The 16,454-nt window shown below is 39.3% G+C and overlaps 1 protein-coding gene across 4 annotated transcripts; it reads left to right on the forward strand.

Annotated features, from left to right (window-relative positions):
- The first annotated feature begins 73 nt into the window (after nt 1-73).
- Nucleotides 74-15,472, forward strand: RECQL (RecQ like helicase). 4 transcript variants are annotated; one of them, XM_069003513.1, is made up of 16 exons: nt 137-302; nt 1,069-1,174; nt 1,498-1,570; nt 2,689-2,886; nt 4,759-4,938; nt 5,470-5,576; nt 6,509-6,707; nt 8,159-8,325; nt 8,713-8,794; nt 9,854-10,002; nt 10,095-10,212; nt 10,861-10,999; nt 11,699-11,790; nt 13,556-13,775; nt 14,845-14,974; nt 15,162-15,472. In XM_069003513.1, exons 3-16 carry the CDS (start codon nt 1,555-1,557, stop codon nt 15,348-15,350), a joined length of 1,986 nt encoding a protein of 661 aa, XP_068859614.1. In that variant the 5' UTR covers nt 137-302; nt 1,069-1,174; nt 1,498-1,554; the 3' UTR covers nt 15,351-15,472. The 4 variants fall into 4 exon arrangements, with proteins under 4 accessions (XP_068859615.1, XP_068859616.1, XP_068859614.1 ...); XM_069003514.1 differs by lacking the exons at nt 137-302; nt 1,069-1,174 and adding an exon at nt 74-93; XM_069003515.1 differs by lacking the exons at nt 1,069-1,174; nt 15,162-15,472 and adding an exon at nt 14,333-14,359 and having other exon boundaries at nt 136-302; nt 14,845-14,932.
- Nucleotides 15,473-16,454: the final 982 nt, after the last annotated feature.

Genomic DNA, 16,454 nt, shown 5'->3' on the forward strand with positions numbered 1-16,454 from the left:
GCTGATTGGTGGAGGGGAGGCGCTCGCGGCGGGCCTCGCACGCCAGTGGCTGAGGGCGGGCGGCGGAAGGGGCGGGGCCGGCGCGCGGCACAGGTGGGAGCGGGGGCGCGGGGCGGGTGAGGGATGAGGGATAAAGGGATCAGGGATAAAAGGTGCGGGAGCGCGGCTGCTACTAACCCTTGGGGTAGCTGTGGGAGCTGTCAGTCTGAGCCAGGCCTAAGCCCGCCGCACGGGAGGTTCCCCTGCCTGGCCCTGGCAGCCTCTGTCCCTTCATCCGTCCCGCTCCGCCCTGCATCCACCGAGTAAGTGCCTCCCTCCCCTGCACTCCCCGAGCAGGTGCTTCTTTGCCTCCCCCAGCAATCTCCTTCCCTTCTTCCATCCTGCCACGCTCCATCCTGCATCGCCGAGCAGGGGCTTCCTTGCCTGCCGTCCGCAGCCTCCGTCTGTCCGTTCATCTCTCCCGCCCCGCCATGCAGCCCTACCGAGTAGGTGCTTCCGGCCTGAAAAGCACCGTGCCCGCGGCTGGCGTGTGGGTGAGGAGTGTGGAGGATATTCCAATGTATATGTTCACTATATATCTTCGTGTATGTGTTCCATATAATAGTCACATTCTATGTGTACGAATATTCCCACACTGGAGCAGGTTGCCCAGGGATGTGGTGGAGTCACCATCCCTGGAAGGGATTAAGAAGCGTCTGGATCTGGCCCTGGGTGATGCAGAAGTGTTTTATTCGCACATCATTTTTAATATATATTTCCTCCTCCATTTATAGGAGCGGGGAAGATCTTTGTTATGGTGGAATCAGCTGATAGTGAGGATCTGCTGAATTTATTCCCTTTCACCTTCCATTAGACTCTGCTTCCATCTATGTAATAAATAGTTCAAAATTCAATAAGAGAGAAAACATCAAGTTTCTTGAGTTTGGTATTGTTAATGTATAGTATGACGAAGATTCTTGTTCAGAAAATGAGCCAATAAATAGAATTCTATGTTCATTTCACTGATGATCTATTCAGAATCAGTCGCCCTTCTCTGAACCAAACCACATTTTCACTTCCTCCTAACAGGTCCTCTAGGTCTTATGGTGGCTCCCTTTCTAAGGGGCACAACATAATGTGTTCAGACTTCTGTAAAATGGTCTTTGAAGAGATCAAAAAAGATAATGGACACTTGGTGAGTGACTGGTCTATGTTAGAGCATTCTTCTTGCAGGAAGTTTATGACTTGGTCAAAATTCACTTGGATTCATTTAGAAGCCTGGTGAGTTGTGGCTGTGGGAATTGGTTGTGAGTTTGTGTTCATCCATTTTACAGAAGAGAGAAAGCAGTTGTCATCTAGTGGAGCTTCTTTACATAAGCAAATTAAATTAACCAGTTCTTAAACTGTTACATTAACAGCTCTGGTAATGAAGAATCTCCTGCAGTAAATTTGTTCTAAGTTGAGAAGGTTGCCTTATAAAATATATTTTAAAATATATTTATTTCATTTTCTTTTTAGTGACACTTGCTTGGTTAAATAAGATCTCCCAAGGATAACATTCTTTAATCTCTAAAGATGACAGCTGTTGCAGGTAATCCACAATTAATATTCCATATGTTCATTTTGCTGTTGTTTAACTATCACAGACACAATCACCTGATGTTACTTATTGTTATTTATATGAATTTATGGTATGCAGAAAAGAGTTCATGGAGTCTGTGCTATTATACTTAAGATTTGAAGGAAAAAAATTCTTGTACTGGAAAACTTTTTATTTCTTAGGTAAAACTAACCCAAAATGCCCCATCCCTGGAAGTGTTCAAGGCCAGTTTGGATAGGGTTCTGGGCAACCTGTTCTAGTGGCAGAGGGATTGGAACAAGATGAGCTTTAAGGTCCCTTCCAACCCAAGCTATTGTATGATGAAAATCAAGTTTGTCAAGGAAATTACTTGGTTTTCAGTATTTTGAAAATGTGCTTCATATTTTATGATATTTGTAACTCTTTTCTGCTGAGTAGCAGTGGGCATTTAGGAAGACAACTTGTCACCATTTTGTGCCATTTGAAATGAGGATATTTTTTTCATATCGCACATTTTTGTTTCCATAACCATATTATAATATCTGCTCTAGTTGGACCAAAATCTCTTGGGTTTTCTGAGTGTGGGGGAGGAAGTAATTTCTACTTATGCTCTTCTGACCTGGCTCTGAAATAGTGATACATGCTTGGCATGCAGGCGTATGTGTTAATTATTCTTTTAAACTCTGGGGATTGGCTTCTAGAACACAATCTGCAATTCACACTCATGCCTATTGGGATGGAAAGAGGCAAATTCCTGCCAAAGATTCACTTGTGTAAGCTAAGCTTTTGAGGAGTGTTTCCTTCATTTTTTTCATGTGAACAATGGCTTGTGTTTGTAAAAACATTTTCTGCTATATCCAAACCTTGTTGTTCATCAGATCCTCTTGTTCTGTGCAGGAGGGAGATCTTGGTGCATGAAATGTAGCTTTTTGCTAATGGCCCTATTTTCAACTCCAGAAGAATTTAACTTGCTGAGGTTAATGTTGCTTCTCACATGTAAATAAATGCTTTCTATTAACAACTTCCTCGTGTTATGCTTATGTTGGGATTGGAGTACAATTAATATAATTAAAACTGGCATCAGCACATGACTAGTCTCTATTGTGCCTTCTTCTTGCTTTTCCTTGCAGTGCTAGAGGAGGTGCTGGTGTCCATTGAGAATGAGCTGCAAGCAGTGGAGATGCAGATACAGGAGCTTGTGGATAAGCAGCAGGAACTCCTTCAAAAGAAGATGAGAGTAAAGAATCTGATAAAACAGTCCTCAGGAGACTTGGAGGCAGGTGGAAGTAAAGACACTGAAACCTCAGCTGAGGAATGGAACAAAAAAGGTTTGCAGATTCAAATTCTAGTATTTTAGCAGAAAGGTGAACTAATTCAGTAGAGGAAATTGCACTTTATACAGAGTTTTGTTTGGATAATGGTATTGTCCTATTCATTTTTCATCAGCTGGCTGACATGCCAGGGTAATGGGGTAATGTTTGTACTTGTCTCACTGGATATTCCTAAACACTAATCTTGAGTTTTTCTAGGCAGAATTATCTGTTCTGTCAGAATGGCCTGTTACAACGACTTTAATTCTTTGCTTGTTGCAAAGTCATGATTTGATTTGCTCTTAGAATTCCAGAGTAAATTTTTATTACAATGCTTTTATACTAAATACTTAAATTATATTGCAATACTTATCCTTGTTTGTGTAGTAAAACAAATTGCTCTGGATTTTCTCAGGATTTGATAATGACAATTTTGCACTTAGAGTTGTTTCTTGCTGGTTTTGTGTTTCCTCTTGCTTGAGTGGGTAGGACATTGGTGGCATTTGTGATGGGTTATGTAGCTTCATTGTCTTACCAAATTAATGCGAATTAGATGGATGCTGACTGCCAAAAATAACCTAGAATACATTATCGTGGTAGAATTAGTGCAAGTGGCAAGTGCCTCGTGGTGGTGTGAGAGCTGCTGTCTTTCAAGTTAAACAGTAACTGAAGTCCTGGATAGTTGGTGGTTCTTGGCCATGTTATGCCTTGCCAAATTTTACTCAGATATTTTTTTTTCTCCATTTTAATTTAATTTTAAATTTGGAAATGCCGATATCTATTGTATATATAAGCTTTTTTGTCTTTTTAAAAAATGAAATTAATGTTGTAGTTGAATCCATATTTATCTATGTGTTTGAAGAGTATTATGCAAATGTAAGAATACTGATACTTTATCATTGCAAATTATGCTATTGAAAAAATCCCTTGGTTTGTGTAGTTCTATGCCTAATTCTGTCCTCCTGTGCTTTGAAAATTAGTATCTTTGCAATCAGATGCTGTGTATGTGTTGAACAAGAGCAGCAGCTAAATTCGTTCCCAGTAGAAAGCTCATAGAAGTCAGTGGGAGGCTTTTCTTGGTTTCAGAGAGCCTTGGATTTTGACTGTGCTCTTTGTAAATTTCTTTGCAATGTCACCTCAGGTCCCAGAGTTAATTCTTGCATTGCATGTGGTGTAACCTGGAGCTCCCACGGTTTTGCTGCATTTTAATTTTAATGGTACCAAAAAGATGCATCAGGAAGCATAATTTAAGTTTTTACAGTATTTCATCTTTAAAAAATGTAGTCTTTAGCTCTTTGTTGAAGAAAAGAAAAACCTATTATAAGCATGTTGGGGTGGTGATTTTGGGGAAGATTAAACAACTTTTCCCCCTCCTTTTTTTTTTTGTTTTTACGAATGCTTATTACTGATGGAATATATGGAAAATTGTATCCCTACTCAATTATACTATTTATAATTGCTGCATTTCTATGAGGGAGGCATTTGAGTAACTCTTGTAGGGCTCAGTGTCTGGTTTTATTTATTTTCAGGGAGGGTTTCTAATTTCTAGTTAATTTTGGACTAATGAGTTAACACGATCGTTAGCACTCTGAAGTTCATATGTTCTGAGTTTTTCACATTAGTTCACATCCATGTGCAGTGAGAGCTTTGGTCTCACGGTGGATTGTGTTTACAATTTGAGTTTTCAAAGGTCCACCCTAGAAAATGGTGCATCCAGACTCAGGTTGCATGGAGCTTTTTCTGTGCCATTATTGAATCTTTAAACACTTTTCCAGATCTAAAATTGTGTTGCTGCCAGATTTAGTTATTGAATATGTAAATTACTCCTCCTTCTTATATTTTAATTTGCTTATGAAATGTGTTTGTTGAGTTGGTTTTTTCCCTTAACAGATTTTCCATGGTATGAGAAGATAAAGACTGCACTGCAGAGCAAATTTAAACTCCAGAAGTTTAGATCCCTGCAACTTGAAACAGTAAATGCTGCAATGGCAGGAAAGGATATATTTCTTGTCATGCCTACAGGTGGTGGAAAGAGCCTTTGTTACCAGTTACCAGCTGTCTGTTCTGATGGTATGGAAGGGGAAAAAAAGGACATAATATAAAGAATTAGATTTATTTTTTCCCTTTTATAGTTGTTTGGAGAATGAACATTATTTGGTGTGGTTTTTGTTTGGTTGATTTGGTTTTGTTTGGTTAGGTTTTTTTAATAACTCATTCAATTGCACTGGAAGTTTACTTGTTTACAAAGGCCAAATTTACCACTACCTGTCACTGCTTAGTTCTATGGTAAATCAGCACCTCATGACACAGATATCCAACTTGTTTTGTTTTGTATATCTTTATACTCTGTCTGTTGCAGCTCAGTTGTTTGTGGTCTAGATGCTGTGGGGAGGTGCATGCCATGGGCCTTTAATAAGAATTATCCCTATGGGATCTGGCACTCACATGCCAGCTATCTAGGAGGGGAATCTGCTGCTGTGTTTGAAGCTTAAGCTTACATCTGGCAGTTTCTTCAGAGCAGGGCTGACACATCAGTAAAAAGAATTAGAGGGGATATTTGTGACATCTGAACTGCTCAGTTTGCACGATTGGCTGTTACAGGTTTCACACTGGTGATATGTCCTTTGATATCTCTCATGGAAGATCAGCTCATGGTTTTGGAACAGCTTGGTATTTCTGCAGCTTTATTAAATGCCTCAAGCAGCAAGGTATGTTTAACTTCACGTGTTTTGTGGTGTATGTGCTGGTGTCTCCCCTCTGTGTAGTTACTTGTGAATGGTGAATGGATGAGAGATTTATCAGCTAATGCTGTTCTATCAACAGCCAGGAGGGTGCGGTGATATCGGCAAGGTGGTTAAGTATCTTGTGTTCATGTTTTACTGACAACAACACATGGGAACCAGCATCTTCTGTGGAATAAATAGATTTCTTGGAGCTATTTAGAGGATGTGAAGTACCTTTGGCTGGTGTGTGTTGTACATTTTTACTCAGTTTCTAGACTTGAAGTAGGTGATTTTTGTCCACTACTATCATGTTGAGCAGTGCAGGCTTTTACATATAATTATTTCTCTCTTACTATAGGGTGGTGAGCTGTTTGATCCAGAGGCCAAGAAGCAACTTATTTCCCAGTCTCTTACTAGACAATTGCTTCTTTTACAGTTATTTCCTGACTAGCAGGCGGCTGTGATCATTAACTTGCATGTGACACTGGATTCGATAAATCAAATGTGCTTGTGCCAAACTTGAAGCCTGCTTTGATGCAGAGCACTCTGAAAACTCAGTAATAAAAACCACTGTCGTGTGCAAGGAATTATTTTACACTTGCAGTATCACAGGCATGTTTGGTACATCATAGTTTATTGGGAAAATACTGATACCACACAATGGAGCAAAGACACATATTCAACATTTTGCTTCTTCAAAGTTCCATCACAGATTTTCTAAGTATTAAAATGACCATTTTATATATTGTGATCTTCTACAAAGGCTTATAGTGGTCAATACCGTGGAACAGTTTATCAGTCTCTGTTAATTACACCTTATGAATTGCTAATCATAATCTTAAGAACCTTAGCACTAGGCAACCTCAGTGTGTTGTCCCAGTTTGTTACCCCCTGCTCTCTCGTTTTGTTTTGAACAGGAACATGTGAAGTGGGTCCACACAGAAATGCTGAACAGGAATTCAAAACTGAAGCTCATTTATGTGACCCCTGAGAAGATTGCAAAGAGCAAAATGTTCATGTCCAAGCTGGAGAAGGCTTATCAGGCTGGGTGCCTGGCTCGCATTGCTGTGGATGAGGTGCATTGCTGCAGTCAGTGGGGCCATGACTTCAGGCCTGGTATGCTCCTCAGAAATGCCCTTTGCATGGTTCTTCAGGCATCAGTGTGTAATGAGTTGGGCCTGAAACAAGGCCAGCTGCTTTCTTTGTGTTAAGTAAATTCTTAATGTGTGACAAGTACCTGTGTTAGCTCAAGGACTTTAATTTGCAAATTGTCCAGGAGCTAAGTTTATACCAGTGATGATTTCAACATAGATTTTGCTGTCAGTATTCTGATAAATGCCTTATTCAGCTTACTTTAATTGGAGCTTTATAAAATCAAAGATTTTAGCTGGCATCTTTAATATGGACAATAGTTACCTTTAATCTACTGCTACATGAAAGTGTCATCCTGTACACTACTCCCTGGTACTTACGGTGAAAGAGGTAGAGCATTCTGTAAATTCATGAGGCATACTTTAATCATCTCTAAAGCAAGTGGAAACAAATGTCCTTTGCTTACAGGAAAAAAAGGTGTGCTTCAGTCTTTTTCCTCTCTTGGAGATTATAGAATATTGTTGGTTACTGTTTCTTTGTCTTTGAAAGAAAACCTGATTTGAAGCAATATTAACTGTAAAGTCACTCTTAGCGGTTTTGCTAGAAAGTGGTGCCTGAGCCAAGAGCCAGGCTAGTTCAACAGGCAGTGTGGAATTTGGATATGTACCTCTGGCTGCATTTCTGTTCTAAGGCAGCAGGTGATTGTCAGTACTGAGCGTTTAACGTCTTTTATTATTACAGTCTGGTCTATGTATCCAAATTCCACATTGCTTGTTTATTAGAAAAGTTCTGTTTACTCAAAAGCTGTTTGTAAAAACAGACCTGCAAAATAACCTGAGTGTTGTTTAATACAGTGCCACACATATTTTTCTAACTTTATAAAAATTTATATTTCCATATATTTTTGCCTTCTGAATTGTGGCTGATAATTGCAGCCTTACAGTACCTGGAGGGAGCCTAAAAGAAAACTGGGGAGGGACTTTTTAGAAGAGCCTGGAGTGACAGGCCAAGGGGGAATAGCTTCAAACTGAGAGTACATTTAGACTGGATATTAGGAAGAAATCCTTTTCTGTGAGGATGGTGAGGCATGGGAACAGTTGCCCAGAGAAGTTATGGATGCCCCATCCCTGGAGGTGTTCAAGGCCAGGTTGGATGGGGCTGTGAGCAACCTGGTATAGTGGAAGGTGTCCCTGCCCATGGCAGGGGGGTTGGAACAAGATGGTCTTTAAGGTGTTTTCCAACTCAAATGATTCTGTGATTGCTTCTTTAAAATTCAATTAGAAGACATCTGTTTTGACAAGTGCATCTGCTTGTTATTTCCTTTGGATGTGTAAACTAGTTCTGTAGTAGTTTAGCAGTAATAACATTTATTGCAGTATTACTCCATTCAATACTATCTACATTAATGTCTTTTTTAAGTTTGCATTTGTGGTATGAAAAATCTTTTTCTTTCCCCTTTTTGTTTTCTTGCTTAGACTACAAGTCTCTTGGCATCTTGAAAAGACAGTTTCCCAATACTCCCTTGATTGGATTGACAGCAACAGCTACCAATCATGTTTTAAAGGATGCTCAGAACATTTTGCATGTTCAGAAGTGCATTACCTTTACTGCTTCCTTCAACCGACCCAACCTTTACTATGAGGTAGGTCTTGTTACCTGTTTTTTTGACTGCAGTGCTGTTGTGCTGTTTCTGGGAAGGAGAGAGGCAGGCAGCAGGTTCAGACTGCTTCAACCTGTTGGAAAATATGTCCCATGATGGCAAGAAGGTTGTGAATTATTGTGTTGTGCTGTATTTTCACTCTGGCCACAGGCTTGTTTATTGTTCTTTGTGGGGAAAGCTTGCAGGTTTGTTTTGGGGTTTATTTTTCCATGGACTTTTGAGTTGTAATCTGATTGTTCATAAAGAGAATATAGTAATTTTTTTCAATGGCAGAAGAGTTGTGTTTATTATACTGGAAAAAGTGAAAAAAGATTTTTGGCAGACTGTTTGCCCACTTGAACTCTGACTTGTGCATAATATATTTTTGAGGTTCGGCATAAGCCTTCAAATAACGAAGATTTCATTGAGGACATAGTTAAGACCATTAATGGAAGATACAAAGGACTGTCAGGTAAAAAGTGTCAAAAAAACCACACGTTATTTTTCATAACCTTCAGCATTACAAGGGTATTGGGATGTTTTCAAGTGATCTTGAAGCCTGTAGAGAAATTCTGCCTTTACCATACATTAAATATCCAGCATTAGAATAAATTAAATTTAGTAAGATCCATACCTTGAATGATTGCTCTCTTCATTCATTAGTGTTTAAATGTCTTTACTGCTTACTTGCATCTTCTGAAGTATTGAACTGGAATGTTGATGTCTGTAGAACAATGTTTACATAGGTAAGAATAATAGGAAGTTTTAAGATTGGAAAAGCAAAGCTCAGAAAAGGTTGTCTCTATGTTCTTAAATCACACATAATTTAGTATCTATGTGTCAGGATACTTGTTATCTTTAACATATTTTTTCATATTTGATCATAAGGGTCATCTGTTACTCAGTGCCCAGAATGGGTGTTATGGGGTGAATTGCAGATAAAAGCAGAACTGTAAAAGTTGGACTTGTGTAATCAATAAATTATGTAGTGGAAATAAAGAGGAGAGACATCTTTCCAAGGCAGCAGAACCCAGGTTTCCAGAGCAGCAGTCTGTCCCTGTCTCTGCTTGGAGCTCTGTGGCTGTGAGGAGCAGCTCCCTGAGCACAAACTGTGCTAAGATGATCACAAATCACATGGCTTTGTGTGTAATCCTTCACTTAGCCCAGCCTGGCTAATGACAAAAAGCAGATTTAACTGAAACCTCAGGTGAGATGCCACAGATGTCATAAGGAATAGCACCTCTTTATAGTAGCTTTAATAAGCATTGTCCTCCTTGAACCATTAATAGGATACTTCCATGATTCTATGGGTTGGCACCTGTATTTCCTCTTTAGCCTTCAGGTCCAAGCTGATAATTGAAGTTTCCTTCATGAATACCAATACCATGGACTAAACAGGCTCAAAGACTGTATAATGTTTTTTAATTATTTCTTTTATAAGCTAATAAAACTTTCACAATTGTTTTTAAGTGTTGGGGATTGTTTGGCCTTTTTGAGGCATTACAATGAGACCTCTTTGACTTTTGTGCAGGAATTGTTTACTGTTTTTCTCAGAAGGATTCTGAGCAAGTTACTGTGAGTTTGCAGAAGCTGGGAATCAAGGCAGGGACTTACCATGCAAACATGGATGCTAAATATAAAACCAAAGTTCATAAAGGATGGGCAACAAATCAAATCCAGGTTAAGTAAATACTGTTCATGTACTTACGTCTCATTTAAACAAATTGTGTTTTGGTACCTTGATGATTTCTTAATCTTTTTCTTTTTTCCAGGTTGTAGTGGCAACAGTTGCTTTTGGCATGGGAATTGATAAACCTGATGTGAGGTTTGTAATTCATCACTCTATGAGCAAGTCCATGGAAAACTACTACCAAGAGAGTGGACGTGCAGGTATTGCAGGAAATGGCTTTTGTGAAGTTGCCATTTACATCTATTAAACCAGTAAAGCTGTCCTTCAGTTTTCCAGGCATTTGTGCAAAGTCTCCTGGCTTTGAAATAGTTTTCAAAGGGTAAAATGACACTGCCTCTGTGAAGAGGCTGTAAATATAAACTGCATTCATGACCTGGCCTCTACTGCAGTGTAACAAAGAATGACTGGGTACCTAGACCTCCACTCTGCATTTTTTTAATTACTTGGTTTTTATCATGTCTGTGGCTTACCAGAATAACATGATGTGGATTTGACATACAATTTTTCATTTTTTAATTTTGCATAGTGACTGGGATGTATGATTTGCTCAGATTGTCTCTAGATGGTGTTTAATCACTGTATGAATTTCAGAAATACAAGTAGGATGGGGAGTCTGGAGCAGGGAATTTTAAGAATTGATCAATGTTCAGCAGCACTAAATACCTGTTCTGGCCAATCTCCCCCTCCCCCCCCAAAAAACATTTTGTGATGGTTTGGTTTTTTTGATCTTGTTCATTTCAGTACTTTTTTAAAGGCAGATTTGAGTATATGTGGAGAAAAGCTTTTCAAGGAACTTGAGGGGCAATTGGTTGAGGTTTTAATTTTCTGTTCATTTTAATGCATTGCAGGTAGAGATGACCAAAAAGCTGACTGCATTTTGTATTACGGGTTCGGAGATATATTCAGAATCAGCTCAATGGTAGTGATGGAAAATGTTGGCCAAGAGAAGCTGTATGATATGGTATCTTATTGCCAAAATATGAACAAGTAAGTTACTGTGGTGGCTTGGTTGCTTAGTTTTTAAATAGGCCAACTTTGTTGGGGTTTTTAGAGGGCATTAAAAAAAAAAAAAAAAAACAAAAAACAACCAAAACAAAAGAAAAAACAGGAAACAAAACCAAAATGAACCCATCACCAAACAAAATACCCACAAAAACAGGAATGAGCTTGCCAGCTTCAGGATTCAGTTCTGGAAGTGGTTATGTTGAGGTGAAATATTTGTCAACAAACACTGTTTGGATTTCAGAGGAAATACTGGAATGCTTTGGTTTTGACTCTAAGCTACAGTGTTTAATGCTTCACCTGCTATCTGGAATACTTCATGGAAAACAGGTATACCTGTGTTGTGGACAACTGGTGCATCCAGTAAAGCCTTTGGTGGCCTCAGTGTAACAATGAGTTCATATTCTTACCATTTTTCATTCTCTTGAAATTGCAGATTATACTCTTCCGCTTCAACCAAACTGTTCCTACACCAGTGTTAAATCATTATTCCTATTGGCATAGCTGATAGGGAATACTGGTGTTGCAGTGTTTGTTCTCTCATTTTTCCTGTGATAATTCTTCATGCTTGTTTTGAGATCTGAGCTGTCCCTAGGGACCTTTTTTGCCATTTTCATGACGTATAACAGAGGTGTTATAAATTCACTTGTGTTCTATAGCCTCCCTCTGCTCTCTGCTCTTTAGGTGTCGCCGGGTGCTCATAGCCCACCACTTTGATGAAGTGTGGGATTCTGCAAACTGCAACAGAATGTGTGATAACTGCTGTAGAGAGAATGGTAGGTAAAGGACAGAGAACATGGGAAAAGTTGATTTAAAGAAACACCTTGTGTAGAAAAACTGTAAGCAAATTTTGGGATCTGTGCTTGTATTACTGACTGTTTTCAAGGTGCAGATTTTGTTATGGACATCAGTTTTTGGTGGCCTGCTGTTGCCAGGTTCAGGGTGTTTAGCAGGATACTTCCTGGTTTGGCTTTTTGCCTGAGGTTGGACACTTCAGTATTTTTCAGGCTCAGCTGTTCACCCGTTCCCACAAGAAAAGCTGGGGCAAGGGGGAGATTGGTTTACCTGTTTTAAAAGAATTCTGGTTGTGTCAGGTTTTGTTTCAGGGTTTTTTTGGGTGTGAAAGCTTTATTGAGGAAGAGCCCCTGCAGACCAGACTGTTCACACTCAGGCTCTGAGGAAGGTACAGTTTGCACGGCCTCTCACAACTTGCCTGGAAAAATCCCTGAGGATTTCAGGGCTGCACGCTCATGAGATGTTCCTGTGTCAGGACTGCACATGACAGGTGTGCAGGACAACTGAGCACTCTAATTCAAGGTTTTGCTGTGATTTTTGGTACCCATCAGAAAGCTGAAAGACTCAGCAGATGAACAAAGCATCTGTTGTTGCACTTAAAAAGTGAGTGCTGTGACTTGAACATGGGAAACCCCATGGAAAGCAAGAAAGCTCTGAAAGAGCTGAGAGAAAGTTGGTCTTGGGCATCTCTAAAGGTTGTACAAAATCACCTTAAATCTTACTGAGGACCAACTAGGTGAATTCTTGTAATATGTGGAAAATACTGTCTCCTCATAACACATCTGTTGCAAAAATCATTTGGATAATACAGTGATCAACACTTGAAAAAACTTAGGAACAATTCTGTATTCAAAGCTGTTCTCATAATGACTTTATTTCCCTCCATGTTTCTGGGGTGTAAAGCAGACAAACCAAAATTTAACTTTTTTTCATTATACAGTTTTATTGTATAATAAAAGTCTTTTGCAAAATCTTGCAAGTAACAATGTCTTGTTATCTCCTAATTAGAAATGGGGCTTAGCTGAAACGTACTCTGGGATCAGAGGTTGGGAAGAGTATGGAGCTGGCTTGTCCCCAAGGCTAGCAGGAGCCCTGTGATGAAATAAAGTTGAAATATATCCTGTTTACTTCTTCGCCTCTAGGGCCTTTTGATACTTAAGCAAGCTCTAAGGAAACTTAGCAGTAGTACTTGTTTTTCAGTACTTAATCCTTAGTATCAGTCAGTTGAGGTAATTCTGTGCCATGATCTGATCATTATGTACTATGTTGATGAGTTGATGCTCAGAATTGTTATTGATCATGAAGCTAATTATTATAATGTAATTATTGCTTTTTGTCTGTCTCATTTTGTCCATACCTGTCTTGAGAGAAGAAATGTCTCACAGTCTTCACCTCTTCTGTGCTCTCTAATCTTTTCATAATAAACACTGTGGGTGAGGAAAAGGAATCCAGTTCTAGAGTAACATAGTAGCTACATTGCAAATTTTATGCTTTGAAATAATTTCTGGTTTGTAACATTAAATGCAAGTACAAATGTTTGTCAGATGGGAGTTTCAATAATGGAGAAAAATATGCGAGTATACATATATCCTGATTTGACAGAACAAAAGTTACCACTTTATTTGTTAAGTTAGTATAAAAGCAAAACAAAAAAAGTATTGCTATTATACAGCACAAAGATATGTATTAATACCTATATATAACTACAAAGAACTTTCTATTTAGTTCCTTTACTTTTACTTGCAGCATGTGAGAAGATGGATGTAACAGGATACTGCAGGGATCTAATCAAGATCATTGAGCAAGCTGACAGCATGAGTGAGAAACTCACCCCACTGAAATTAATTGATGCCTGGTCTGGGAAAGGTGTGTCCAAATTCAGGGTGCCTGAGGTTACTCCACCCAAGCACCCTCGAGAGGAGCTGGAGAGAATTATTGCCCATTTACTGCTGCAGCAGTATCTGAAGTATGTAAGATAACTTTTGTTTTCTTTGTTTTGGTTTTTTAACATTCAGTAGTCATTTTTCTTTGCTCTCTTGTAACTTCTGTATAACATTAATGGATACATTCTGTATTCTTGTTTTTATTTCAGATGCATTTAATGTATTCTTAAAAATGCTTCAAATATTGCTCTATTTCTATTTCAAAAGTTGGAGGAACATTTGACATGCTGCATCTTGTGCAATTTAAAAAGCTGGGGTCTTCTATATTCAGATAGAATGTTTAAATCTGCAGCAGGATTCATTTTGGAGAAGCCTGCAGTTTATACAGATCTCACTCACATTCCATGCATAAGGAGAGCAAAAGCCCATATGATGTCTAAGTCAGGAAAGACTGGCTAATGTGTAAAATGCTACTCAGAAATTTTAAGAAAGCATAGTAAAATAACAACAGTGCTGCCTCTGTAAGCTGTCTGTGTGCTATGTGTTTTGTCTTCTCATACAATTTTATAAATTCAAGAATATCTACAAATACCTAATCCCTTTATTTTGTCTTAATTTTTCTTTGCATCTCTCCATACAGCTGACTTTTTTTTATATTACTAAGAGGGTGAGCAGATGACTTATTACATCTTTCTTCCTTTTCCTCCACGTGTTTCAAGAGATTGACAAGTGCGTGTCTGAGTGTTTTTGTGTGTTTAAAGGTCCACAAACTGAATTGTGTTAAGTGTTGGCCAGAGTAGCTCTAAGTCAACTGAGTGCCTGCTTGGATAGGTAAAGCAGAATGAAGCTGCTGTTTGGAACATTGATCAGAATGGATTATGTGAAGGGTCATGTGTCCCTTTCAATATGGGAAGAGTTGTTGAGATAAAAGCAGGCTGCCCAGGGAAGTGGTGGAGTCACCAGCCCTGGGAGTGTTCACAAAACACGTGGATATGGCACTTGAGGACATGTTTGGTGGCGGTGCTGGCTTGATGGTTGGACTTTATGATCTTGGAGGTCTTCTAACCTTAATGATTCTATGATTTTTTTCCCTCTGCATACTCTGGCCTCTGTCCCCAGCCTTCCCTTGTAACACTAATTTAATTCATGCAGGGAGGATTTCAGCTTCACAGCCTTTGCTACAATATCCTACCTGAAGGTGGGACCGAAAGCCCGGCTGCTGAAAAATGATGGACATGTGATCACCATAGAAGGGATAACAAATGGGAAAAGTGTTTTCAAGGTATTTAGATCTGTACTGGTTTGCTATATAGATATCTTCTCCATTAGAGCTTAATTTAATGATTTGGTATCTGCTCAAAATATGTTTTGTAGTAATACAGTCATAAATACCTTCTCTCTTATGTGGGAACATGGAAAAAGAAGGAAAACAATGTTAGAATTTTAACTGAAGTCTTTATATCTTACAGGTCAAACCATCCCAATCTTCAAATTTGAAAGGAAGCAGAGAAAATGCCCAGACTGTATCAAAGACTGTCCAAGATTCAGTGGTGAAGAAATCACAGGAACATAAACGGCCCAGCTGTGGTCCTAATTTAAAAGCAAAGAAGCCTAAGCTTCAGGGAGGTGGAAATGACCAACCAGTAGTTATTGACTGAGTGTCATAGACTACATTTAGGATCTAATAATGGTTGCTGCTCCATGGACAATGCAGTGTGTAAGTTCAGTTTGTGCTTTAGTAATGGGATTTTTATTTAATAAACACTGAACAGGGAACAAATATTTTTTAAAACTGTCAAATCTAGAAGGAGGCTAGTAGTAAAGGAAAAAGTGTTTCCTATCAAAATAATTGGTGCATATCTTAGGATACAGCAATGATTACAAAACCTGTATAAACGATGTTGCTTTTTTAACTCTTTTGGAAGTGTACTATCATAGTAACACTATGGCAGGATCATGTCATCTGGGACAGACTTCCAGAGGTTTGCAAACTTCCTTCCTGTGGGAGTCTCCACCCACTACTCCCGTGAGAGTCATCTTGAAGTTTCCCTCCTTTGCAGCACAGGACTGTGGTGGTCCTTAGCTCTGCAGTGTCTCTGGAGACCCTGTCACCTCCTGTTCCTTCTGCCTGCTGTGCAGGTGACTCTCCTCCTTCACCAGTGATTCCACTGCAGCCACAGCACAGCTTCCCCAGGGCGGCTGCTGTCACCAGCCCCAGGGAGTGACATCGGACAGCCAGAGACTGGGATGCTGCTGCATCCTTCCTCTGGAGCCCTGGCTGCATCAAAGCTGCTGCTCTGCCAGGGCTGGTTGGCCCAGCCCATGTGGGCATTGCCATCTCTGCAGTTCTGAGCAAGGACATGTGTCCCTACACCCACTGTGGTATATTAGAGTGAAATACTGTATTTGAGTGAAATATTACGTGTATTTGTCCCTTTGAAATGTCTGTTGCTTTTAGAATTAGGTTTCTCTAGCTTGTTATTCAAATAGAAAGTTATAACTTTTGTGCTTTGCAAAAGTACCTAAATTTAGGTTTACACACAAGACAACCTGCCAGCCTGGGAAAAACTCAACAGCTACTGCTGCTTGCAAGCATTCTCAGGCACACATGCTGAGTGCTATATTCAATTTTATTTACTTACTTTTAACATCGTTGCAGCCAAAGATCAAAAAGGCAAGTTCAGTTTCACTAACAAACACAAGTTCTGGGTGGTTGCATTATGGTTCTTCTCCCTTCCTCCCCCAACACTTGCGTGTATAAC

The sequence above is a fragment of the Aphelocoma coerulescens genome, chromosome 1A (genome assembly GCF_041296385.1).
Source record: "Aphelocoma coerulescens isolate FSJ_1873_10779 chromosome 1A, UR_Acoe_1.0, whole genome shotgun sequence".
In the NCBI taxonomy this organism is placed as follows: domain Eukaryota; kingdom Metazoa; phylum Chordata; class Aves; order Passeriformes; family Corvidae; genus Aphelocoma; species Aphelocoma coerulescens.

What these genes read in the sequence shown, in the direction of transcription:
- RECQL (XM_069003514.1), top strand. An exon ending in ACCAGCTGTCTGTTCTGATG is followed by an intron (nt 4,939 to 5,469) that starts GTATGGAAGGGG and finishes TGGCTGTTACAG; the next exon opens with GTTTCACACTGGTGATATGT. An exon ending in TAAATGCCTCAAGCAGCAAG is followed by an intron (nt 5,577 to 6,508) that starts GTATGTTTAACT and finishes TGTTTTGAACAG; the next exon opens with GAACATGTGAAGTGGGTCCA.